The sequence below is a fragment of the Idiotropiscis lumnitzeri genome, chromosome 10, assembly GCF_059441095.1.
Source record: "Idiotropiscis lumnitzeri isolate Australia: NSW breed Sydney's pygmy pipehorse chromosome 10, RoL_Ilum_1.0, whole genome shotgun sequence".
In the NCBI taxonomy this organism is placed as follows: domain Eukaryota; kingdom Metazoa; phylum Chordata; class Actinopteri; order Syngnathiformes; family Syngnathidae; genus Idiotropiscis; species Idiotropiscis lumnitzeri.
The window spans coordinates 12670802-12698393 of NC_142400.1; the positions used below are offsets into that span (position 1 = coordinate 12670802).

The 27592-nt window shown below is 39.9% G+C and overlaps 1 protein-coding gene across 6 annotated transcripts in view; it reads left to right on the plus strand.

The window, feature by feature from the left end:
* Window positions 1-883: 883 nt before the first annotated feature.
* Window positions 884-27592, plus strand: part of LOC148329410 (protein MTSS 1-like) — a 34904-nt gene continuing 8195 nt past the window's right edge. For all 6 annotated transcript variants that reach the window (XM_088307541.1, XM_088307545.1, XM_088307543.1 and 3 more), the window contains exons 1-7: window positions 884-1262; window positions 1352-1562; window positions 5011-5072; window positions 8031-8104; window positions 24884-24968; window positions 25916-26007; window positions 27230-27304. In XM_088307541.1, the coding sequence (XP_088163667.1) occupies window positions 1491-1562; window positions 5011-5072; window positions 8031-8104; window positions 24884-24968; window positions 25916-26007; window positions 27230-27304 (460 nt within the window). In that variant the 5' untranslated portion in view covers window positions 884-1262; window positions 1352-1490. The remainder of the gene's footprint in view (window positions 1263-1351; window positions 1563-5010; window positions 5073-8030; window positions 8105-24883; window positions 24969-25915; window positions 26008-27229; window positions 27305-27592) is intronic.

Genomic DNA, 27592 nt, shown 5'->3' on the forward strand with positions numbered 1-27592 from the left:
AGGCTATCGTCTGTTGTCATTCAAACATGCGTCGGTAGATGTCGCTCATTGACTGACATTCAGTACAGGTTTTTTTTTCCAGACATGTTACTTAAACCTTACAAAAAGCACTATCACGATATACGAAGCAGCAAATACATTACAGTACTCCATAGAATTTTAAATGACACATGCTCTTGATCTGTTTCAATTATTTTGAATGTTTGACATGGACGTTAGTTCTTTTGAGCTCACCGCTTTCATCACATGGAGTACAGGCGAGTCTTCACATTAACAGCACTGATTTTAAAAACGACTTCAAGTCAGATTTTTTTCCACCAAGGAATGGCCAATTCCCGATAAATAAATAAATACACAAAAAAATGAGTAAATAAAGGACAATTCAGAAAAAAATCGTAAAAAATCCCAAACTTAAAAACTTGGAGGAAAAAAAATATACAAATTACACACAGGAAGGCCAAAAGCTGAATCAAACCCTGCGCCTCTGCACTGAGTTATTCGGCTTACCAAAATTATTATATATAATTTTTAAAATTAGTTATTGTACTTGGTTGAATTTTTTTCTACAGTGGTTTTGTGTCTTCCTTGAATGATAATATTTATGCTAGAGAGCCCTTTGTGCCGGAAAAAAACTGTGTTTTTTGTTTACTCCAAACTCTATGTTGTTGTGTTAGGATAGCTGATCTTTATACATGCAATGAAAAATGTATTTTCCAAACTAAATATACGAAGATGATGTATTTTGCACGTATGAGCGTATTTTGTCCATATTAAAAATTGCATTTTTGTCGTACATCTGGTTAGGAAGTGGATGCTCCTATATGAAGTAGCAATGATGAAAACACTTATTTTGTAAATTCACCGGAACTAACTTTTTCCATGATATCGCTAGCTTGGTGTGTTTCCCTCTGGGTGTTTGTTCGCTCCAGCTTCTTCAGTCGGTGTTTTGAAAGATACGACCGACGACACCACCGAATATTATAACTGGTTTAGCTGTCAATATCCTCAGAGCACCGTGGCGCGTCTCTACTTTCGACATAAAGATAAAGATGTCCTTTATTAGTCCCACATTGGGGAAATTTGAGAAACATCACTTGAAATGTTAAATCTTAACTTTAATCTTAATATGGCTCCGAAGCAAGCGGCGTGGAGACACTGGGAATTTCATTTCACTCTCGTTCTAACATCTGAATTGAAGTGAAAGGTGCACCGGTGTCAATGCGTGCGCGCTCCCGCGACAGGGGATACAGATTTTTTCGGGGGTAAGTACTTTGGCACGACACCGGGAACAGTCTTGAACGCTTTTTCCTCACAACTTTCTGGTTGAAACGCCTCTTGTTGTGTTACTCAGCAACGGACGCTCCGGTTAGAGCTCACTTCTAGTTTCCCCCCCTTCTCGTTTTCGTCTTGACTTTTCCACCCTCACCTTCTGGATTTCGGAGGTGGCGAGCTGAAGTCGGGGGTGACCACTTGGAGGTGGTTCTCTGAAAATGGAGGCTGTTATCGAGAAGGACTGCAGTGCGCTTGGAGGACTCTTCCAAACTCTTATCGCAGACATGAAGGTACGATAAACGGTGTTATCGTACAGCTTCCACTGCTAGACTAACTTCTGTGTTGCGTCGGTGATTTACTCGAGACTTTTTTCTTGCTCGGGCTAGCGTAACTTGTTTAATGTTTGCTTTGCTCTTAAGTTCCAAACCCTTCAAACTACTCCAAAATATGTATGTATGCATGCATACAAGTATGCATGAATGTGTGCATGTATGCATGTATGTATATATTCATGTATGGTAAGTGGGTTTGTTTTATACACTTAAAAATTACATATTTACTTTAGTTGTTTTGTCATTTTAATTTGGGATGTTCCGTTTTGAGGCGGGCAGGTGGAAGCGTAAGCAATGTAGGACGTCTTATTTCGCAGTTTTCTTTCTCCTCCTCCTTTTATTTATTTTTTTATTATTATTTTTTTTGACAGAGACGACTTGTAGAGACAATTAGCTGCTTCTCAGCTGCTGCACTTGCCCCGAAGGAATGGAAAGAATGTGACTGTCGGGTTGGAACAATGTCCACGGGGTCTATAAGCGTTGACATATGGAGGAATTGGGGGATCAAAATGGCCAGACGTCCGTTTACATAGAAATTTGAAAACTTTTACGATCTGGTGTTAAATTTCATAGTCAACACTGTCTCTCATGTCAGCCACCGATACTTGGAGGAGAAAGTATGTGAACACTTTCGAATGTTTTGATTTTCTGCATAATTTGGTCATAAAATGTGCTTTGGTGTTCATGCAAATCATAATTAGAATAAACAAATTGTCAGTTTAAACCAATCTAACACAAACAATTATGTTTTCCATATATGTTTTTTAAATAACATGTAAACATTCACAGGACTGGGAGGAAAAAGTAAGAAAACCATTTGATTTCATAACAATTCAATATTGCAATTGTAATAACCTCAAACAAAAGTTGCCCGTCATTTGAGATCAGACGTGCACATCAATTTTTAACCATTCCTCATAAGAAAACGGTTGCAGTTAAGCAAGATTCAATGAATGTCTGCTGTCAATAACTCTCTTAAGGTCTTGTCACCGTATCCCAATCGGTTGAGGTTAGGTTTTCATGAACAAACTTGTATAAAGCTGGAAAATATTTTAAAAGTGTGGCTAAATGTCTTGTTGGTCGTTTGTCCACATAATTTTTTTTGTTATAACATTGTTGCATGTCTTCCAAGGAGTGTCCATCCTGGAAAGATGACTGCGAGAGGACAGTTCAGAAGGATCAATGTGATTAAAGAAAAAAAAGAAAGAAAACAAACTAACTTAACAAAAAGAAGCATCTCAAAACTTAATCAAAATGACTGGCACATGCCAACATCTCTGTTGACTAATCAAACATATGCAAATCATTAAACAGGCAGCGTTTCAGTGCAGAACACCAAGGAGGCTGCCATTGCCACCTAAAACAACATTGCCGTATGTTTGAAGTTTTCTTAAGACTGCTTGGATATTACACAGCACTACCGACATAATAATCTGTGGACGGATATAGCCATATTTGGATTGTTTGGGAGGGACAATGGTGAAGTACACAACTAGCAAGACTTTATCCCAACTGTGGGAGAACGTCATGTTATGGACGTGCTTTGCTATATTGCTGCTCAACCTGTGCACAGTGTAAACTCAACTTGTAACAGGTTTTGAGAAACGTATTGCATAACATATGCCATTGGTGTTTGATTGCATAAAAGTAAAACTGTACTGTTGCATTGTATACTTCATTTCATAAAAAGAAGACAAACTATTAATGTTGCACTTTCCTAATAGAAAGAGACGTTTTCTAAGATTGGTGAAAATCATCAGCATTTTGACCAATGTTTGCGCGGGTTTTTCCCTGACCATATACACTAACAATTTATTCTGTTGCACATCAATAACAATGGTGTCATAATTTACGACTCAGAAAATGCTATCACAACCGGTTCTTTCCCCTTTGTTTCATTTAAATACAGTCATTGAATGGGTCTGGCAATCAATAAGTTATGAATCACTTTTTTACACGTAGCCTAAAGTCGTGGTTGTGAAGTTGGGTTTTACTAATGTAGAAAGATGACCTACTTTTTTACTATTTTTAAAAACCAAAAATATTTGTTGACGTTAGACTGGTAGGGTGTGCATGCTCAGGCGTACACTAGTACAAAATGTATAATGATAACGCATTGGTTTAAAGTTGTGAGAGATGGCCCAAAACAGTCATAAGCTTCTTAATCCTTGGCCTATTTTCCAAAGTTTTTTTTATAATCATCGAAATGCTTGCTAAATACACGTCACCTTGGAAAATGGAATTTGTAGACAGTCCTTAACTCTGCTTTACTTATCTTTTGTATGGCTTGTGACATCACATAAGCCTTCATACGTTTTGTGGTCGAAGTGAAGTGCAGATGAAATGCTCTTAACGGCAAACTGTTTTTCGTCCCTTGTTCCAGGCTGTGGACGTGGACTGAATTCTTGCTAATAAATTACTTACTGATATGAGACACTCCTCCTAATTTAAAACAAAAATTGTGTTCCCTCGTCTATGCACGCTGCTTTGCCAAATGACAATATTATCGCTTCTTTCTACATTGCAGCCAATCAATGGACTCGAGCGATTCTGTTTTTCAGACTGCATTAATAGTTGATAACTTACAATTGCATATCGTGAAAGCAACTTTGACGATAATATCGGAGTCTATATATATCAACCACCCCTCATATGAACAAACAATCCCCGCAACAACTCTCAATTAATGACACCTACATTTCGCAATTGAATCGGTACTCTGGATAAAATATGAAAAGCATTTCAAAAAGGCCCACCTGAATAATCAAAAAAGATGAATGGATGGATATCAGAACGGAATACATGCAACATGCAGCAAGTGATGTAATGTGGTGAGTGAGAAGTCGGAGGACAGAGAGAACTTGAGTCATTGTTGGGTGTAATGTTTGACAGCATAATATAACATTCCTAAGGCACTTGACAGTAGTGGCACATCACTGGCAAACATTTACTCAAGCCCTCACTCTCTTTATCTTGTGCGGTTCCACTGCCGAGTTCCATTTCTTAGCCTGCAGGCTCCTCTGAACACCATTCCTTGACTGCCATAGTTTCGATTCAACTATTTTCAGCCAGAAGACCTCAATTAGGTAAATTTAGAGTTCCATTAGGTGCCGGGCTCATTATGACAGAGTATTAATAGTTTTGCTGTGAGGGGACTTTTCCCAAAGAAGCCAGTGACCCATTTTGCAGCCCACAGGACATGATGGTAAATATCTGTGTTCAGACTTGCTCTAATTTATTTAAAGGTAAGAAAATAAAAGTATGAAGAGTGATTCATGGAATCTGTTTGGGAAACAATTATCTCGTCGCAGCCTTCTCGTCTCCTGCGCAATATCAAAATATGATGTTAATGGCGATTGTGAAATCTGTCTTGATTACAACATACATTTTTTTCCCTCCTTCACAGAGCGGATACCCGATTTGGGAGGACTTCATCACCAAGGCAGGCAAACTGCAGTCCCAGCTCAGGTGAGCTTTTTCTTACGCAACACATTGGCATGATTATGATGGCTGGTGACTACATTCATACCTTTAGTGAATCAACGTCTAACAAATTACTTTTCTATTCAAACATTGTAATTCTATTGAAGATGGAGTGTTGCCTTTCAGATCAAGTTATAAGTCCTTTTACTAGAAAGCTCAAACGCTCTAAACATATTTAGTGTCCATCCTGTCCATTCATCTCTGTCTTGTCTTTTTCAAACTGAATTTGCTCACCTCCTGCCATTTGTCTGCTAAGTATTGCCACCAATTCTCACCAGTTCTCTCGGCCGTCTTTAAATAGCCACGTGTCAATAGCCAAACAGCTTCCGACAGCTGACATAAAAGCTTATTGTTCTCCAAGTACTGTAACGGTGGCTGTCCTGCAGTCTGGAATATTCTTTGATTAACAGTGCACGGCAGATCCCTTGCCGTAGAAGTGTCCACGTGTTCCGGGACAGACTCAAAGTGACAGCTGTATAAAGGCTCAGGGACTTAACAATAGCGTCTAGAATGCACACAGTGTTCCATTCGTCTGTTTTCTCAGCGTTAAAACTGATTTGTGGTGATATGTTATTCGACTGTTACCATCATTTGGGGGTTAAATATGTGACCTTGTCATACCTAAGATCAGGGGGAGCATTTGTGGACTTGTTGCTAATGACTGCCTATATGACAGTAAGGTGTTTTTGGGTCTGTGCGCTGCGATGGTGTTAAAAGTAGATTGTGACCACTGAACGTTCTGGTCAAAAGGTTATTTGGATCTGTTTATCTGAGTAGTTGCAATTAAACAGGGAAATGAGGTTAACAGTGTAAATTCCATGAAAACAACGTAGGATAAAGACTTGTGATTAGTATAATTCAGTAAACATTTTTCAGAAGGTGTCCACCATCAAAAGAGTGTGTCATCCTTTCGGCATTAGTGCTTGCTTTCTAACTCATTTTGAAATCACAATTACACCTAGTTTGCATTGTATACACAAAAAAGATAATTTCGTCACACCCAATTTCAACCAGAGTTGAATTGATTTTCACCCAAATTTATTAGGGCAGACAGTTGTAAATGTTAAACGTCGGCTTTTTGCACATTTTAAAAATTTGTTAAAATGTTAAAAAAAAATATATATATATATATGTATATATATTTGCGTGTACGTATGACACTCTCATCCAAGACAAAACGAATTAAGAGGAATATCCTTTGGATATGGAGAATCCAAGTCATGAGTGCCGCGCTATTTATAGTCTGCCTGTTGTGGTATTTCAAACTTTGCTCCGATTACTGGACCGAGACACTGTCGTAGGCTGCTGTAGTTGTGCCAGCTGTATTGATTCAGTTTCTTCTGGATAGCTTACAAGCGTTGAGATCGATCCCTAACAGTGTACTACTAACTTGCCCTAATGGTAAACCAGTATACCGCCTTTTTGGTCTTCTTTCATGTTTTCTATAGCCACTTCCAATTTGGTAAAAGTAGCGGTTTTGACCACGGCATAGCCACCCCCACACCCCACCCACCCATGGAGCTCTGTAATCTGTTGTGGGACTGGGTTACATAAAGGGACACACACATGGTAAAACGCAAACACACCCACCTTGCCGCTTTGGCTCGGATAAGTGGCTAGCCAGCAGTGCTTGTGGCATGTGTCTATGCATGTGTGTAATGATGTCCTTGGGGTACTGCTCTGTAATTTAGCCCCTCTACACCCCTCTTGCAAAGCACCTAGGAAATCAACCAATTATAGTTTTTAGGCGTTTTTTTTTTTTTAAGTCCAACTATGGGGTTTCCCCTCCTCCTCATTTTGCTTTGAATTATGGTGTAGAATAAAGGCTAGCTGATTTCTAATCACGGTCCCTTTTGGTCTGTTTGCTGGCTGTTGCAGCTGTGTCGGAACTAAGAATTTGTTCCGGTTTCGACTTTATTTGGAAAAGGAAAGATCCTATCAAGACATCAATAAAATTAGTTTGAGCTTTTTTATTCAGAAAAGATACAGAGACATTTATTTTAAATTGGAATAATACCTAACATGCACACATTGGCATAGTTGACATATATAGTCATCTCAAAATTGTCGGAATTTATTTTCTCTAAAGTGGTGTTAAATTCACCCTCTTTCCGGGATCCAAATCAACCACAGCTCCATTCCAGTTTCTGCACTAAAAATAGATAGTGGCAGCAGCATGTACTGTATCATTGTCAGAGGCACTTTGCTATGCTAAGCCACGGTTGATGGGGAGTGCAGGCCGAGTAAGAATATTTAGATCATTTTTCTCGTGACGGAAATCCTGAATTATTTTCGGGGGGGTGTTTACATTTTTTTCAATGAATAACTTCAGTTGACCAGACTTCATGAGAGTATTTAATCCATGAGTACAGAGTATTCGTAGCTCTTCCGGTCCCCGTGCTGTACTTGAAATAGAAAGGAATCTGTGTGACCAAGTTTATTTATTTGTTTGTTTATTTATTTATTTATTTTTTTTGTTTTGTTTTTATGGTCAACCCCCAGGCAGACATGATTTGGACAAAAATTAACTTTTAACCAAAGCATGTAAACTGGAACTTTACAGATAAGTATGAAAAAGTGAAGCTTGGTCTATGTCAGTCACCTAATGGTAATTTGTCAGCGTACTGTATGTTAGTTATCCAATCAACAGCACCACCACCGAGGCTACTGGTACTTTCAACTGCCTCCAATTGTTTTCTGGAATGATTTACATCAAGCTTCTTTTCAATGAATGGATTGAAGGCCTTTGGTCTCTTTTTGTCCTCGTGTTTTCGCTCCATACAGTACATGAGAACACAGAGCAGTGATTAGCACATGTCACCTTCAGTCACTTTTTCTATGCATATTGTAGCCGACGCATGGAAAGCAAAATAAAATGCTTGTTTTGTAGGGATTCATCAGCAAGTGTTTTATGTAACTGAGGCTTTTTTTCTTTTCTTCTAGAGCCACCGTGGTCGCCTTGGCTGCCTTCTTGGATGCCTTTCAGAAAGTGGCTGACCTGGCAACAAACTCAAGAGGTAGGAATCAAATCAATGGGTCTGGCCATATAGCAGGTGTTTTGGTCAAGGGAACTTCAAATTAAATATTTTCTCAGCCGTTCTGAATCAATTTACGCATATTAACCGGTTTAAGTTGTCCTGTGTCCAGGGGAGTTTTTTTTTTTTTTTGGTTCCTTTAACACATGGGTATTAACTGGATCATGAAGGTGTTTGTGAAGCCAGAGTTGGTTTTGTTTTCACTCGTGATAGACAATATACTTTTTTCAAGGCCGATACTGAATATTAGTAGTCATGGATGCCGATAACCGATATTTGAAGGCGATATTAATTTCTTGAAGGAGTGAAATGGTGCCAAAGTTTGAAAAATAAAAACTCCAAAACTTGATTTGTGCTTAAAGGCCTTTACGCTCATGTTTATTAAAAAATGTGATTTACATGTTAAAGCTTTTTTTTTTTAGATCTTAGAAAATAGTCAGCTGCAACAGTCTTATAGTTCAATGAAGACAAACATTTCTTTAGAGTTTACTACTGTAAATAGTTTTCTATGATTTGTGAGTTGTAGTAGACTGACATTAGAATTTCAGCAAAGTCTGTTGCCTTACCTTTCCTGTAGCGTGTGTGACTCGAGGTAAAAAAAAAAAAGCAAACAGTCAGCTTACTGCTGATTAGCTGCTTCCCACTGCACAAGGAATCAATCAGATGGTGCTGTGGGAGGGCCAATCTGCTTCTGCAAGGCAGGGCCACCAGCACATCAGCGAGAGAGCGCTGCGTCGAGTCAAAATAAACCAGCTTTTAATTTATCGGCCTTGAAAGCTAAAAGGAAGATGCCAATAGTCGGCAAAATGCAAATTATTGGACCAGATAACCAGTCCAGCCGATATTTGGTTGATCACTAGTTTTCACCACGCTCTCTACCTGGACTTAAATTCAGATGCAAATGGACCTGCAGCCATCTTCTCCCTCCCCATCCTTGACTTGAGCCTTGCCCCCGCCTCCTCCTAAAAATAGGAGAGGAATCAGGGATATCCATTCTGAAGTAGAATTGAGGGATTGAGTTTTGTTTCCTTGATTTAGTCCCATTGTCACTCTCGTTATAAATATATTCCCTTCATGTGAGTGCATGCATGTGTGGGTCGTTGCGTGCGTATACATAATTAGCTATCTGCATAATATTCCTGAAGGAGACAGAACATGTTTTTCTTTGGTGAATACAGTAATTACCTGGAGCTAGTTGGAGATGCATCTATTTTTTTTCAATTTCATCTCCAACACCACAGCCCACAAAAGTTTTAAAAATCTTTTACCGCTAAAAAAAAAATTCATAGTTTTACAGTAGTCTGACTTATTACATAAGTGAGACGCTTGTCATCAAATCTCACTTCTTTGTTGCAATCTACAAAGTTTTTGTCGTTTGAATGTAATGGAATTCTCAATGACAAAATCAACTTTTCGCCGTGTTCATTCATTGTGGGTGCATGCGTGCTCTATGTGAGCTTGTTACCTGTACGTAAAATTTCTATTAGCATCTCCTTGGATTCGACCATTCTCCACTGGCAAAGTGAGCCATAGGCCGCTAAGGTGAATGGAGGATGACCTTTCTTGCGTGCGTTCCTTTTTGACTTGCAGTACAAAATCAGCTGATCCACATTATTTCATTACCTCTGTCATCCTGGTGGAGGTATAGCAAACTCACTCTGTAGTGGTTAACAGATAATTGTCGTAACTAAAATGCAATGAGGAAGAAAACACAAGACACATTTTCTTAATCAACATACCATTCAAACTGAACTGTACTATGGCCTGTGCATTTGTACTGAGTGGAGAAAATAGAGCATAAGCAGATAATCGGCAGAACATTTATCAATTCTCAAAGCCACCAGCCGCCTTTGTAGTTGACGCTTATGTTGTAAAGATCGACAAGTTGATCTATTGACTCAACCAACTGACATGCGGCAGCCGTTGGTCTGTTATGTTTATAGTTGCAAAGAACCTCAGATGAATGTTATTACTGTGGCCCTGCTATCTATGATACCACTGATATAAAAAAAGCCGAGACTCATTTATCATTTTCCCACAGACTGCATGGGTTCAGTTAAAACTTTCACTTTGATAAAGTTTGATAGGAATAGTCATTTGGGAGAAATGTGCCAAAGGTATTCCATTTTGCATTTCCAAACTCACAGGCATCGATCCAGCACAATAATCCACCAAAAATCCATGTTTTTTTTTAGCTTATTGTAAACTTGTAAATACAAGACCTACTTCTGGTTAAGTCATTTATTTTTTTGGGTGTGCAAAAACAAATCTCATTTGCAATTAATGCGCTGCATTTGCCGAATCATTTTGTATTATTGTATGTCATATGAAATTCAGAAAAGAAACCTGTCGTCAAATGTTTTGGTGTGTACTCATTTATATTGAGCACTTGGACCCTGCCAGTTACAGCTGTTTTGACATTTAATAATGCAAATTTTATTACCAATATGTTTCTACAAGAATGATTTCTTTAAATGTATGTTGTCAAAACATGAGGTGCATAAGAAATGGAAGTTGTTTGCAGAGAGATCATATTCACAATTTTACAATTCACATGCCGAACACTCTTTCAGGTTAATGCTTGTGCTTAATGAGGCTCCATTTTGGGCAAAAGGTCTCGCAAAGCAGACATGGGAAAGTTGAGTTAATGTACACTAATGGCTTAGAGTTCATTAAATGTGGATGAGAAACAGCAGGGTCCAAAACTGTAAAAGGCATATTTGAGGTTGGTAATGAGTGTGTGTCTACATGAACTTTAAGCAGTCTTTGATTCCAAAAGAGTCAAAAGGGGCCAAAGCTCTGAACTTTATACCCCCACATATGCCATGGAGCGCCACGGACACAAGTGTATGCCTATACATTCTCATGTGTGCGTAAGAGTTAGCATGTGCTTGTGTGTACATTTTGCCCAGCACACGCTAACCACTTTTGCTTTTGTGTTTGCTCTGTCATGTGCCCAGCATTGACCTTCATGGCCATCAGCGACACTGCTGTTCCCTGTCTCAACCTGGTTTAATTTGTGTTGTTGAGCACTCATCAAACAATTTTATCATGAAAACAATCTGCTTTGTTTCATTGCGCAACTGACCCTGTTGCCTATTGAAATTAATATTTTTTTAAACCATAATGAACAGAATATAATCTGCCGTTTGAGTAGTGGCGTATGTTTTGCTGGTCCTCCCTCTCTGCCACGTTCAATTCATTGCTTGGCTTCTGTTACAGAGCAGCCTCATATCCTGAACTAGTCCACTGCTTCAATGCCTCCTTTGAAAAGTATGCCTGCCCTCTTTTTCACTTTTAGCCTAAGCATGTACGCTGTCTGTCCTCTACCCCGCTCAGAATGTCGTTCTCCCTGCAAGTTCCGTGCATGGCTCTGAATCAAGTTTCTGTTCTCCCTATTTGACATGACCCCCACCCTAGGAAACTTACAAATCACTGGAGCCAGCAATTAAACCACCTAAAGGGACAAAAACACACTCAGCCATAGATTTAGGAGGTCTTTGACAAGTACTCGCTTGCACAACCTTGTGTGCACACCCTCAAGCGCCATAACAGTTGATAAATACATATAAAAGACAAATAGTTTTTTTGCTAATGCTTTCACAGAAACGCTTTCCTTTTGACACTTTTAATAACGCATTTAATAACTAGGCCTCTCACGAAAGCACATTTTTTTTCTGCCACAATTTTATGATACAATGATAATTCAAGTAGAGAGCAGTTAACTTTGAATTCTCAAGAATCTTAAACATTGGCATTTAATTTTTAACTAAATAATAAATAGTGAATAAGTAAATATATTGGATAACTTAAAAGACGAAATAAAACCAACTCATGGCCCGTTCACAAAAAATACATTGAAATATTAATACGTTCAACCGCGTCTGTAGTGACAGAGTAAAATATCTCCATTGAATGTCCTCTTCAACCTGCTTGTATATACGGCTGGAATGGTTGTTTAGGAAATGTTTGGAAATTTATGCTTTATCTTTTTTTATTTAGTTATTTATTTTTTGCGGCAATTTGTCCAAAGGTCTGCAGCAATTCTTTAAACGCTGGTTCCTCAACACGTAAATTGCTGCATCTCGTCCGCTATAAGGCCACGTAATGCTATCGGTGGCGCTCGTGAAATGGATGGCCCTACATTTTCAGCTGTGTTTTCCGTTACCAGCTGAAGAAATTTGGTGGGATATTGGTGTGGACTCCGAGGTTCTTTGGTTTGCGACTCGCTTCATGCAACTGCAACATACCAGCTCGTTGATGTTAGCAGGCTGCTTTGCATTCATCTGGCTTGAATTCAAAATGTTGCCAATGTAGCATTAGGCTTTGGAACTAATTCCAATTATGCGGCTGAACATTGTGTAGTTGTACAACATCAATCTGAAAACATAGTCCTGAGTTTGCTCATCCCATTTCAATGTTGTTCGCACAGTTGGGCTGCGCATGTGCGCGTGTGCTTGTTTTTGTGTGTGAGTCCTGTCTACCACAGTTGACTGACAGGGGAGGGAGTGAAGCAGCGTAAATGACAATTTCTCAAATCATGACAGGCCTAATAATGTCACTAAAATTACGTTGGATTAGGTAATACAGCATTTATGTCATTTGACAAATGTAGACGTATGTTAAGCTTGAATGATTCTGCAGCCCACTCTTATCTCATATCAACTCCTGCTATTACTACTACTGCTACAGATGAGCTTCACAATGTCCTTGTATCGGAGTTAAAGGACACTGAAGTGTGTTTGTGCATGCGTGCTCCAGACAGAGAACAAGGACAGAGGAAACAAACAAGTACCAATAGTTTTCAACACACATTTAAAGTAGGCTAAACAAACTCTAGTGCAAAGAAGGAAAGAATCCTTGGCGCATGTGTGTCACCAATCTGTTTTTAATTAAACATTAACCTGGTCAGAGCAGTGAGTCGTGTCGGGAAAGCCGTCACAAGTCCCCATGTATTCGAAAATAGTTTTTCCTTTTTTTTAACAAGTTCTGCTGAATATTTGTTCTGACGACCACAGTCCCCTTAGACCTTTGGCTGCCAACCAACAATCCAACCTCTGTTCTATGACTACCGTGTGGGCCCTTGCATTTTCATGCTCGTTTTAAGAGATATGGCGCTGGTGCCTTACGGGACCTTGACTGAATCCCAAATAAAACACGTGCATTAATCTGGCCACCGTTGTATGACTTTAAGGAACTTTGGCTTTCATACAGACAACAATGAAAGACTTCATATTTTTCTATGGCTCTTGTCTCACTTCATCAAGCACATTCGGTCTTTTATTTTCTTACATTCCACGGTGTTTTCTTTCTTCTTTGTATTGGCCTATCTACATTAGTACTTACCAAACCAGGTGTTCATCAGCTGGTCTGTCAAGTAACACTAAACTGTTATTTGCTTAATAATGAGGAATTGCACGCCACGTTGAGAGGCCTAAAATCGTTAAACAAAAGCATATAAGCAGGATTTTCTGTGTGATTTGTTTGGGGAATTGACATTGGAATAACCTCAACACAGTTATAAATATATTCAGGGATCAATGATTAATTACCTTTCACATTTGAACAGTAATTCAAAGAACAAATGTAATTGTATTAGTGTTTATTTGCTGTTCCATACATTTAAACCCAACTTGGACCAGACCATCACAAAAAATGACAGCTGATGAGGATGAGGATGTCAAAGTTAAGAAGAGAGCTCAAATGAATCACCTGAATGTATCCGATGCAGTATTCACCACTCGCTACGTTTATCCATAAGCTTTCCTCATCTTCACCATTGTTACAATATACTTTGCATATTTGGTGGGAGGCTGCACATTCACTTGGGGTCTCGCTCGCTCAAAACCTGGAAATGTATTGTTAGTGTGTGTGAAAGCATGTCTGAGTGGATGACATCATTTCCACTGTTGCGCGTGCTCTGCTGCATTCTTGTGCGGCATGGAAAATCGTTACCCTTTCCACTCCCGCTCCATCGCAACTTACAAGAATTAACTTAGGTAACACAACACGGTAGCATTCGTTCAACTAAATCAGTACTTGGTAGTTCGAACCCAAATCAGTCTACACCCAAAAAAATTAAAAATACATGCAGAGACTTCAGTACTCATCTAAACCGAACAGCAGGACCAATTGTTGTAGAGAACAATGACATCTACTGCACAGTAGACTTAACACCCATCTGACCGGCTAGATCAGATCAGATTTTCTGATGGGTTTAATGTCATAATTCACTGATCATTGTTCAGATCAGAGAATTATGACATCTCGTCTACGATGAGGACGTTCCCCACTGGCGTTGAGTTTGAGTCCGAAAACTAGTCCATATTTTAAGCGTTAGGGCTGATCGATTTTCCAGATCAGATTCGCAATTCCAAGAAAGGTACTATATTTCTCGACTTCAGCGTTTCACTTTGGAAATCGTGCAATAGTTGTAGCCATTGAAGCTACTGAGTGAGTTGACTCGTCCTGATTGTTCTTTGTTGTGCCGTAGCTGTATGAATGATGTGCTTGTGTTGAAGACTGTGTGTGTATGTGGGCGGGCGGATGGATATGGGGTGACGCTGGGTTGGATAATGTCACCTCACTTGCTCATTGACAATATCAGTGGCGCTCACACACAAAGGCACACATGGTGGGTGTAATCTGTTGGTCATTATTTTGAACAAGGCAGTGTTGTGCTGTACTTCCAAACTGCTCAGTGTCTTCTGTTTATGTGGGTTTAATTATCACCAGTAGGTATGGGCCGATCATCGGTTTGAGGGTTTACCGTAGTTTTAAAAAGTCAAGGTTTCCATCACCATTAAGACTGTCCGTCACCCAGTAATAAGCTTTTCTTTTGTTTTTTGAAGGGACTTGTAAGCAGCTGCAATATTATTGGCTGATTACAGAGATCAGTTAACAAGCTTTGAAGTAAATGACAAGAGACCTGCCGAGCCGATTGAGCAGAGAGGGGAGGGGTGAGCAGTTACAGAGATTGAGAAGAAGGATGGAGGGAGATAACAAAGAGCAAATAACTCCAGAATGCTTACACGGATGACATTTTGCTGTCGAGTAATATGCATTAGTTAAAAAAAAAAAAAAAACGTAATTCAAGCGAGGACAATAGGTCTAGCCTCCCGGTCTGTTCTAAAAGAAGCGCAACAGTGATGGGACACTGTGATTTACAAAGAGTAATTAAAACAGAAGGTTATTTTTAATTTACTTACTTACTTTGTGTATATTTACTGTACTTGACGGACTATAAGCTGCTGCTTTTTACCCTCTTTCTGAACGCTTGTGCGGTTTATTTATGAATATTTACTGACAAACTTCAAGGTGTCCTTAGATTTACTCATTATCTCGTCACGTCACAGTGGACCAGCAAAACTGTCTTGAGGTTACCCTCATATTTGTGGTTGGCGTGTGCATGTGGGAGGGGGAGAGAAATGCGGAAGCTGTGTCGGAGTGAATATCGAGAGTATATAGCAGGGGTGTCAAACTCATTTTTTTGGACGGGCCAAATCGTAGTTATGGTTTGCCCCTCAAAGGGCCATTCTGACTGGGAACCCAAATAACTGTATGATCACCTAATGTTATCACACACTCACACAACAAATTCAGGAATTCACTCAGTAATTGTTTGTTCAACAATACTTCAATTTATTTTAAAAGGGGGTGATTGGTAACAAATAAATGACCTATCTCAAGGTTGTTAAAAGTGAAGAAAATGTACTAGAAACAGGAAGTTGACGCGCAGGGTTTGCCCTTCGCGGGCCACATCAAATGAGGTCGCGGGCCAGATCTGGCCCCCGGGCCTTGAGTTTGACACCTGTGGTATATAGTCTAAAGTAGAGTGAAAATAAGCATTTTGATCGAGTTTAGTAAGCATAGGGACGAAGGGAGTTATAAATCCGTGCATCCCCTGTGTCTCCCCAACTAATATGTACTATCAACCATAGTAGAAACATGACAAATATTTGGGTGATTAATATTAATTTAAGGCAGGTGTCGCATGAAGTTTATATTGGATTTGGTGTCTAATACATTTATCATGCATATACACACGTTCTACTGTACAACTCGGATGCATGTCATGACGTTACGCTTTCTAGTAAAACACAATTCACTCTTGCTATTGTAAATGCTTCCCATGCATTGCATCTGTTGGTAAGGAAAACAAAGAAGGTTAAGTCTGAAAAGGTCGTAGGGATTGAGCTGTTCATTAATTTGTTGAGCTGAGTTGCCATTTGTCAGCTATCTTTTCTTGTTTGTCTGTGCTCTCAAGACGTCGTTAACATTCAAGCTGCAAAACCACACATAGGTGGAAGACTCGAACGACTCTTTGCTGTCATCTTTGCTCCCCCGACAAATAACTCTGCACCTTTTTACTTCGTGTGGAGTGTCTTTTCTTATCTTTTTTTACTTGTTTTTTCATTCAGTGTGACGCCTCTATATTTGAATGAGCAGAAATTACTTTTCATAAAAATGAACCCGTATCAGCTGCAGTCATTTAATTTTGTCGTAAAAACTGACATTTTTATTCAGCTCTTTAGTCTCATATCCTCCTCTCCTCTTTTTCCTCTTCTGTCAGCAGCTGTTGATAGATGTATTCAGACTCTTTTTTGCATGTCAGCACCCGTCGGTTTGCAGCAGGTGAGTCCCGTGCGTGCGGGTGTGTGTGTGGGTGTGTGCTCGGGTGTGTGTATGTGTGTGTGTAAGCTTGCCCACAGCGGTTCTTTTGTGGCTTCCCACTGAGGCTAGACATTCTGACTATGGAGTATGTCGGATGCCAGAGTAAGACCGCTAAGGAAGCTGGCAGTCTGTCATCTGATCTATTAAGAGAGTGGCACATCAGTCCCCCACATTTCAGGACAACTAAGAGAACAGGCCATTATTCTAAAAGTCTACATGCTCATTGATAGGCTTGTACCTCTGCTTTTGGTTCTTCTAGTCTTCCAGTCAAAGACTACTCAAAATCTGAAAAGTTAGATTTGTAAGAAAATCTTTCTGAATAAATATTCATATGGAATTCAAGTTAAGGTATGGGAAAGCAACATTTTTCAGAATTACCTGACAAAATTTAAAGCATAGATGAGGCGTCATTGAAATGTAGTTCTTTTTCTTGGGTTCACGGTGCAATTTGGTTAAAAACAAATTGAAAACTGCTTTTCACAGTTAATTTTACTCATACATCCAAATTAGTTGTGACTACATTTGTCTGTCATACTTAGAGACTGATTACACTGGCACATAAATCAGTGAATGAAACACAATCCATTAACAGCGCTATGTGGGTGGCTCAATCTGGACATGCCATCAGCTCCAAAAGGCAAGTGTGTACAGCAGGAAGATCCAATTTGTGGACCCCCCCCCCCTTTTTTTTTAAACGCCCCTGGGTACACCCTGTACTAAAAATAACATTTGACCTTGCCTGCTGTGCAAAAAAATAAATAAATAAATAAAAACATGACAGTGGCAAGCGTAAAATGCCATAACAAATTGTTAAAAAAAATTTTGTTCTTGTTTTAATAAAGATGAAACGACTACTTTCGAAACATTACGCTTACCAAAACTGTCCGTGGCAAACATGTTTAACTCCACTTTCTACTCTATATGAAGGTCTGATTTGTGAACTTGTTATATTCGTGACCCTCAAGGAAATACTGTTTTAAAAATGGTCAGCTTCCTGCAGATTATTCTTACTTTCGTCCTGAATGTAGACATCATTACTGTAAAATAAATACAATAAAAAATTACAGTAAAAGAAATTATTTGAACAAATCACTATTTTACTATTAACCATGGTATATTTTACACAAAAAGAAAAGCGACTGCCGTTTATCTCTTCTTGTACCTCTCCACTGTCTCACCCTGTCGTGAGCAGAAGCTGCTGCAGCTGGCAGGCAGCCTTTCTTTATCGGCACTTTCATTCCAATAACTTCCGCTTCTTAATAGCATAACCACTTGCAGTTTTCATTTTCATGGAAACCGGAGGGCTTTTTTTTTCAGGATGAAAAAAACAAACATACTTGAAAGACGTGCCATGCTGTGCGAATGTTGTTCACGCTGTGTGAGAAAGAGCACAACTGAGTATTCTACTTGGATGTCTGGAAGCCTAATTTGCAAACCCCAAACGGTATTTGTCAGAAGAAATAAGGTATTTATTAGAGAATTGTGATTCCACAAAGAGTTTCACTGGCGTGTAGGCATGTCATTAGGATATCAGCTTAGTGTTCGATATAATATATTGGACACAATAGTTTTTATTTTTTTTTACAGACTCGATAAATTGGCATTAACATTCGTGTTTGTTTACATATGTCATCAACAGTCGGTTGCACGGCTTCTTTCTCACTCCTGTTTTTCAACTTGCTCGTCGCCGTGAGAAGAGGGACTCACTGACGCAAGCCTACACTCACACTCTCAGACGGCTGGTGTAAACATTTTTAGAGCAAGGAGAGTGAAAGAATTAGCCTACTGCCAACGACTTTAGTTGTACAACTACAGAAAGTTGAATGGAATTATGACCGCGCTCACGTAAAGGCCGGTATGTCGCATTTTATCAGGAATATCACAACACAATCTTAAACCACCCAGTTTCTTTAGCTGGAAAAAAAAACAGTGCGAAACGGAGGGCCTTCCATTTCCCTTGCAGTCAAAGATGCCTTTGCCCAACAATAGAGATAATTGTGACAACGCAAAATGCCGCGCCCATGCTCGCAGATATCTTTACTTGCTCTATAGTGAACGAGATGCAGCCATTCAGCAAGTGTAAAGAAATGCTGCAGATTATTTTGCTTTAAAAAAAATAAAAAAATTGAGTTCCGAAACAGCCCTTCCAACCAGGTGAAAGAGGGCATTCTGGAGGAAATAAGACTTCTTCTTTTACTCTGCCTCAACAGATATGTGGTTGCATATGTTCACATTGAAGTGTATTTTTTTTTGTGAACAGAGCCAGTCTGTTTTATTTATTTTTTTATTTAGCCAAGTTATTTTATTTAATGTTCTTCATTTTAATGCCAATGGTCAATATTTTGGAAAATTAAACTTTAAGGATCCGCTTGAATTATTTTTGCTGTAATATCAGTATATCAATCGACCATGTTATCGTTTATTCTCATAGTTTCTTGGAAAATGACATTGCCTTAAAAAGAATATCAGCGACAGCCCTTCTGGATTACTGGAAGGTCTAAACCACACTTATAACAATAGTCAGGGCAATAAAGTCCGAACGATATTTCATACTTTGAAAAACACATAAATTGTGGAACCACTCTATAAACAATATATTTTTGCTTTATGGATTAATTCGAGCATAAATTCAGTGAAAGTTTTTCAAAGTCACTCTTGCATCCTTTGAATTTTCTGTATTCAGCCCTCAGAGGAAAAACTTTGGAGAGCCTTGTCGCAGAGAAATAGAAACAGCGTTGTTTTCTATGGAAAGAATATTTAGATGCAGCTTGTCACAAGAATGTGTTTTTGTTTTCACTGATAGATTCTGTATTTGCAGGAAGCAAAACATACTATTGTTTTAACATTCCTGCTCCATTTCCACCGACATGCATAAGTGTACTACAGTGGAACTGACTGCAATTTATTCTGGGGTGTTGGTTGGGCTCTGACGAGGTAATATTGCTTACTTTATCAGTTCTGTTGTCTAAAATGGTGATTGATTGCCACCAAAATGCAAATGCAAATTACTGGTCTTGCCCACTACAATCTGTGAAAGTATAAAAGTGTTCTGCATGATAGTTTGGATTTATTGACATCAAACATGAGCTCATGTGATCACCTCCACAAAAGCAAAAATACCGTGCCAATCGATTCTCCGCATACACAGGCTGACGCGGACAAGAGTGAGAATGTGCACACAAACCCCGACTGGTTATTTTTCTGACATTTAGCTATGCTAAAGTCGCGTCAACTCTCAGGAGGCAGACAGCGGCTGACAGCGGCCAGCAGACGGGCATGGATCTTTATCAATTAATATTGTCATGTCAAGTCATGTCATTTTCCGCACCGCTTATCCTGTACAGGGTCGCGGGAGGGTGCTGGAGCCCAGTTGACTACGGGCGAAAGGCGCACTACACCCTGAACTGGTCGCCAGCCGGTCACAGGGCAGACAATTAATATTGTCTACTATTTTATTGAGCAGGCTGGATTGAGATTTCATGTCAACAAGCTAAACTGCATTAGACATCCAAGTGACTCAGATCTGCATTCTTAATTGTGAGGTCATGCTGCGGTGTCAGGGTTGATCAGGAGAAAAACGCACCTTAAAAATTAAAATATTACTCACTTTCCAGTGTACATTCTGTCCCTCTTTTTTCTTAATCCTGAAACTAACTTTTTCATATACGCTTCCTCCATTTTATCATATAAAACGCAAGAAAATATCAAACCGATAATCCGAAAGGCAGAAGTACAACATTTGGAAGAAGGTGGAGGCCATCAATGACAATCATGTTAATTCTTCAACCATCTTATGTTATTGCATCCGTCATCTTTAGCCCAGCTCTCTAATTAGTCGGCCTACAGATAGATCACTGTATTTCTGTCCAGCTGAGTGAGTATTTGTGCGTATGCTTGAATCCAGCTGTACGGTCTCCAGCCTCTTATCAGTGTAACCACTACCCCTCGGTTAACAGCAAACATCTGTTGCTATCCACGCTGTTGGGATTAGAACAAATTCTGTGTTCTGCAAACGTCTTAAATTGAATGCCTGCCTAATTTTCTGACCATATTTTACACATCACTCCAATCAGGTCAAGACCCACTACTCCCCCTGACCATTTGTCTTTTACTATTTTTAGCTTTACTCTGTCATTGAATGTGCTTTCTAAATAGGATGTATTACGAAAGGGGTTGTTATTCCAGCGCTAATTTGTTTAAATCTTTTACTTGGGGAAAATTGCTGCTATATAGCAGTGAGGAATAAATCATGGGCAAGTGTAGCATAGACAGACTGCCACCATTGTCATTTTTGTGTGGATGCGTAACAATGCCCCAGCATGTTTTAGAAAGTCTTTCTATATAAAGTATACAATCACACATTCAAATATGCTGTCACATACCAAGGAACAATGTAGAATGCCACACAAGATCATGTTGGATGTGGATGGGCAAGAGCAAGCCAAATAATGTAACGTGAGCCCACCTCCCTCCGCCCTTGAGTTTTACTTAAAAATGCAATTGCAGCCGACTTACTTTTGTCTTAGTGTCAGTTTACCACTATTGTGTATGACAATGTAAGAATGAAGCTTATCTTGTTTCTGAGCGTATGGCGTCTTCCCCCCCGCCACCCGACAAGTCAGCAGGTATAATTACAAGACTGCAAAACACCATGTCACATTGCAGCTATTTCTGCTGACAGCCAGCTACACAGCTCCACATACACTCTTATAGCAGTTTGGTGGCCTTGTCTGCCAGTGAGGTGCTTGGAGCTTGTTGTTTTGCGTGCTTGCGTTGATGTGTATGAGACAGCGTGTGTGGCACATAACTGGAGCTGTGTCTATTTCTGTCAGAGGTCACATGATGCCAGACAGTAGATGCTGTGTGTTTACGGCAATTTTCTCCTGAGAGGGTTTTCAACAATAAAATGGGAACGTTTGCGTTTTGCCACCAGCATGCCTTTGCTACCTCCATTGCACAGCAGAGAATGCATAACTGTGAACTTTGTACCAGGATTAATGGGAATATTATTGTACTCATGAAAAGGAATAGAGAGTTGACATTGGCTTGAGGTGAGTTTTCTCAAAACAAAGAGCACCTAAAATCATATGAACCCAACGGTGTATTTTATGAGAAACCAGACCATTAAATATCCTCAGCTAAGGTATATACAAGCCTCTTTTACAAAAAGTGACACGCCAGAACCATAATGGAAGATTTACATGCATCTGGTCTTGCCTTTTACATAGAACCGAGCAAAGCAGGATCATGCAACACTGCATCTCCACTAGCAAATAATTTGACATGTGACATGTCAGCTGCAGAGCCTAGTATGCCACATATAATAATCGTCGGACAGAAACACAAGGGGTAAAGTGTTCAGCCATGAGTTAAGTTACACCTCCCGTTAACCAACATTACAGCATCGCCTTACAGATATTCCGTATTTCTTTTATTGCTTTGATACTACCCCAGTGCCTCCCCCCACCCTGGAACTCATCTCCCATGCCATCTGTACAGACCAGCCACCCAGAAAAAAAGTGGTACAAATGCCATCTTTAACACGCACAAGTGCAGTTTCCATGGTAATTGGCAACTGTTGCAGAAAAGCCTCATTGGCAAAGCTACACACTGTTGCCATCATCACTACAGTCGACACAGTTGTGGCCACGCCCATCACATTTGTCTGCCTGGGTCATTTCAGATCAGACTTCTCCGGTCAATGAAGCATTGTTCAGATGAAACCGATTGCAGGTATTGCAGTCACTTTCCCAACTCTTAACAGAGGCGGTCCTTTTCGACATTGCTGCAAGCTGACTGTGGTCTTTACATATGCTTCATATCAATTCCAGATGTACGGGTGTGGTAGTAAAAAATACATTATCAGCTGAAACCAAACTCTTCCCCTGACAGTGCAGACTTGAGCTGCTGAATTACTGTGCAATGAATAGATTTTGCCAGGACTAACACTTTCGTGGGCCTTGTGGCCTCCCCGTGGTACGCTGACATTGTCAGCCCCACCCTCAAGAATAACAAGCCGTCCAGTGGTGGATGAATGGATGATGAAACAAGTGAAGCAATAAATGAAAAGCATCTTGTGTTTTAGGGTTAGTATCATTCACTTCCGTTTGCTGCTCCTCAATGAGGGAGGACACAAGATATTAAATGTACATATAGTGTCCGCCAACGAACTTTCAAGCAAGCCTCGTCAGTAGCCCGATTGTTGTTTCCAGCCTGTTTGCTTGCTGCACAAACTGTACTTTGAACCAGCTCGCTCTGCTGGATGAATTCACACTTCACAAGAGAGGACAGTCCTATATATCCATACAGAAAAACCTGTTGGCCCCACCTTTTCCCACATGCACACACAAAGTTATGCAAACACAAACACAAAGACACGAACAGTCTACAGAAACCTGAGTCACACTGAGCACTCACACAAAAGTCCTGTCAGTCGTTATGACGTCCTTGTGTCGACATCCAGCCTGAGGGTCTTTCAGTAAAGGGCAGCTACTGAGCGTTCAGGGAAGAAAATGACACGACTTTTTAGGGACGTCACAATATTCACGACAGCATGATATTGCTGTATTAAAAGTGCCTCCATCGTCGTTGTCTTGTTTCGGAATAATGTAATGAGACGTTTTGTTTAAAATATGTTTTGGGTCAGATATAGCACGTCGCTTAGCCTGACTGCCACAGATCCATTTGTTACAATATATCTGCACCCAATTGGCCATTTAACACATGTGATCACGTCACAAGAAATGTACTGATACATTTCTGACTGGCCCTTGTGAGTGTATTGTGGAAGTAGAGTGGACAAAATACCGGCAGCTCCAGGTTATCTAAGGGCCGTATGTTTATCGTGCGATTTAAAAAGAGAAGGAAAAAAAGTTGGAAGCTCTAATGTGAGTTGTATTACCCACAAATCATTGACACTCCAAACGCAACTCAAGTTCTTCCTGAAGCTACACCTTATTCCGCGTTGCTCCACAATCGATCGGGCGAGAGGCAACCCTCTCCACCTGCGTCCGTCCCACCAAGTGCCGGTTCGCACCGATTGGAGCAGCACGTGTCCCATCTCGCCAAACTTAAAGAAACTAACAAGAATTTGCCTGTTGGTTGGATTTCTTGTCACTTGGCTGTTTGCGTTCATTTTGAGAGTGTTCTTTAAAAAAAATCTAAAAAGACAATCACATAGACAGTCAACCTTCCTGCAAGTCTTACAGCAGAACCGTGAACATCCCAAGATGTCGTAATAATTAGATAAAACCCAACCGTGAGATTTCGGTATTGTTCCATCCATAGCTAGTCTTGCATGATTCCTCCAGTTTCCCGTCATATTTCTTGACTCAACAATGTGGACAACTCCTAACGCATATATCTGTAAGTTTATATTTATTTTAAGGAGAAAACAGAAATGGAGCTTTCTTCTTTAGTAAAGTCACTCTAAAACGACTAATACCATAAGACCATCGTGTATGCATAAAATGCAAATAAAACTAGTGCAGTATGTGGAATCACAATAATTTGAGAATTAATGTTAAAATATTACCAGCAATTAATATATTCCGTTGTTCTTACGCTCAAATTTAGCATTTGTGCATTGCATTCCTGCAGCTCTCCATCTACTGTATATGCTTGGGTCACTTCTCTTTTTGTTGAACTGCCAAAAACATTCAACGTAATTACGAAGCACTCCTCTGGCCAGCCCGCAAGTATCCAGTGACGAGTTGTAATGAGAGGTTTGTGAATTCATCGTGTTGTTCGGGTTCGTTGCTGGAATTGGTTGAACTCGGGGTAAATGTTTTTGGAGAAGACCCAAACGCAGGAGAGAACAACACGGCTCAGTGCTGGTGCTGGTTTAGGCATATTTGTGACTTTTTTTTCCTCATTGAGTGTCTTCTTGCCTCTATTTTTGTCACCTTACTGTCAGTCAGAGGGAGTAAAAGACTGTCACGAGGAAACTGTGCGATGTCCTGACAAGATGTTTTGTCTGTACAGTCTCTGCACTTGAACTCTGTAGACCAAAACACTGACTTTGTCATAGATTCACTGAACTCAATTACGACTGCGTTTTAATGACGTTTGTCTATTTTTGTCTTTCAGGAGGCACCAAAGACATCGGTTCAGCTTTGACCAGGATGTGCATGAGACATCGCAGCATTGAAGCTAAATTCAAACAGTTCTCCATGTAAGGAATTGAATTTGTGTTTGTGAATGCGTGTGGCACCTATCTTTGCTCAAGTACAACACGACTGACATTTATTTACATGCCAGTACTGTTTTGTTCAGTGCTTGACAGGAATGTGAGATTGTCTGGGTTTGCATGTACAATCAAGCCTGCCACCATGAAGTATGTCGTAACTCAACACATTTGGTGTTCTTTGACCCTCATGAGGTCTAGCTAATAAACGTTTCTGCACATGTGATGTCACTCTACGCACCAAGTGTTGATGTCATGTGCTCTACTTTGCGAGAACACCCCCTGTAGTGCTGTACTGAGCAAGAGGCGATGCATCTAGCCTTGGTCCTCTACGTTGTTTTGGCGTCGACCCTCACACATGTACACCACATATTTGTCGCCATTTCACACACACACACATTACCCAGACAAGGGTTTTTAATTTCAAATGGCATTTCAGTACATTCCTCTTGGATCTCCATAGCAGGAGCCTGTACATGGGTGGGGGCTACAACTGACAGACAGACACATGGAGAAATGTCTACAAGAGAGGGGTGTAGTCTAATTTTAGTCGTATGCACTAAGCCTGCAGCTGCCGAGCACTCACAGCTTCTTAAACACTGTCACAAATGCACAAATGTCTCTCGACTCAGTTAAGTAATGATTGACAGATAGAACTGCACAGGCTTCAAGCATCCTACTGTGACACAGTTGGATATAAACACTATTGCCCAGTCTCCCAGCTGTTAATGATTGACAAAATAGACATCACCTTTTGGTTGTAATATCCAATTGCCTGACATATACGCCATTAAACTCTGTAATGAGGTTGTAACGTGACAAACATGAAAACATTTGCCTTTGTCACAGTTTTAAAGAAATCCACGAAAAATGTTGATAATTGGTGGACCTTTACATTTGAAATTAACTTGACCAATTTTTATTTTTTTCTTCAGGACCTTCCTGGAGGCTCTTATCAACCCCCTACAAGAACAGATGGAAGAGTGGAAACGAGGCGTCTACACTTTGGACAAGGACCATGCCAAAGGTTGGACAGTCATAGGTCACGGACTTAGGCCTGTCACGAAAATTACGTTATCGCCATCTTGTTTGCAAAATAAAACGGATGTGATTGTCCTTTCCAGACTCGATAAATTGATGTGCATGCATGTTAGATCACGTACGTCAACATTTAGTCGCACTGCTTCATTTTTCTTTTGTCAGTCATTGTGCTCGCCGATGTTGGAGGCGGGTCTCACGTATACACAGACGGTGTGAACAGCGTTGAAGCAGAGTGAAAGACGTAGTGTTCTTGAAGCTACGTTTTTTGATAGCTGTCGTTCTACAGTTACAGAAACATGAACAAAATGAATCAAATTTGTTCCAAAGCTTCATGCCATTGTGGAATGTTTTGCATTCAAGCCAGCTGAATGTGAAAAGAGGCCAGCTAACGTCAACAAGTGGGCATGTCGCATTTGTATGAAGAAAGTCGCAGTAAAGTGAACCTCAAAGTCCATTTAAAACACAACCATCCCACCCAATTTCTGCAGCTGGAAGTAAAAAAAAAAAAAAAAAACATGGCGCAACATGGAGGGCCATTCATTTTCCTTGCAATTACAAAACCTCACAGACAGTGTTACTGGCCGTAAGGCGAAAGAGATGCAGCCATTCAACATTGTTACAAAACCAGCGTTTAAAGGAATCCTGCAGACTTTTGGTAGACAGTACAAATTGCCCCCCCCAAAATAAAGCCCACACACAAACAGCTATTCCATTTTTGTACAACTAGGTGAAAGAAGACATTCTGAAGGAGATAGAAGTATTCAGAAAACTCATTTTACGCTGCCACTACAGTTATGTCGTTTTGTGTTACGTTACTATTTACCAATAGCACAATTTTTGTGAACAGAGCCTTGGTCTGTTTTATTTATTCATTTTATTTAGTGTTCTACATTTCAATGCCAATGTTAATATACACGAGAATTCAAAGTTAAATGCTCCTGAAAAAGATAAAGCCTACTTCAATTATTATGCTCTAATCTCATTATCCGTGACACCCAGCACCCTCGCGACTCTCGTGAGGAAAAACGGATCAGATCGTGGACGGATTAAAAAATAAGAGATATTATCTATCGGTTATCATGATAACAAAATGTGTTATGTTAAAAAAATGATCATGTAAGGCCTAGTCACTGTCATCGCATTGAACAGAGACGTATCAAGATTTGATTGGCATTAACAAATTCCCTGCACACGTTTGTCTTCACTAGAATATAAAAGAGCTCGGCAGGAGATCAAGAAAAAGTCATCAGACACACTCAAACTTCAGAAGAAAGCAAAGAAAGGTAAAGCACACTTATTTTGACTCTACTCTTCATGTTTTCTGAATAAATACATTAGAGAGTTGGACCACAGTGATGTGTGCAGAAGTACTTTGTCCTGAACGAGGAAGACTTGTGCAAATCTGGCACAGCTAAACATTGCCTTACTTGGTAGCCTGCACCGGGGAGTTTTTTTTTTTTCCTCTCTTAAGTTCTCTTTGCTCTGGTTTTACAAACACATGTACCCATATAAAAAAAAAATAAATGTGCTACAAAAGCAGTGGGATACGTTTCCCTCCACTTTGTTTTAGG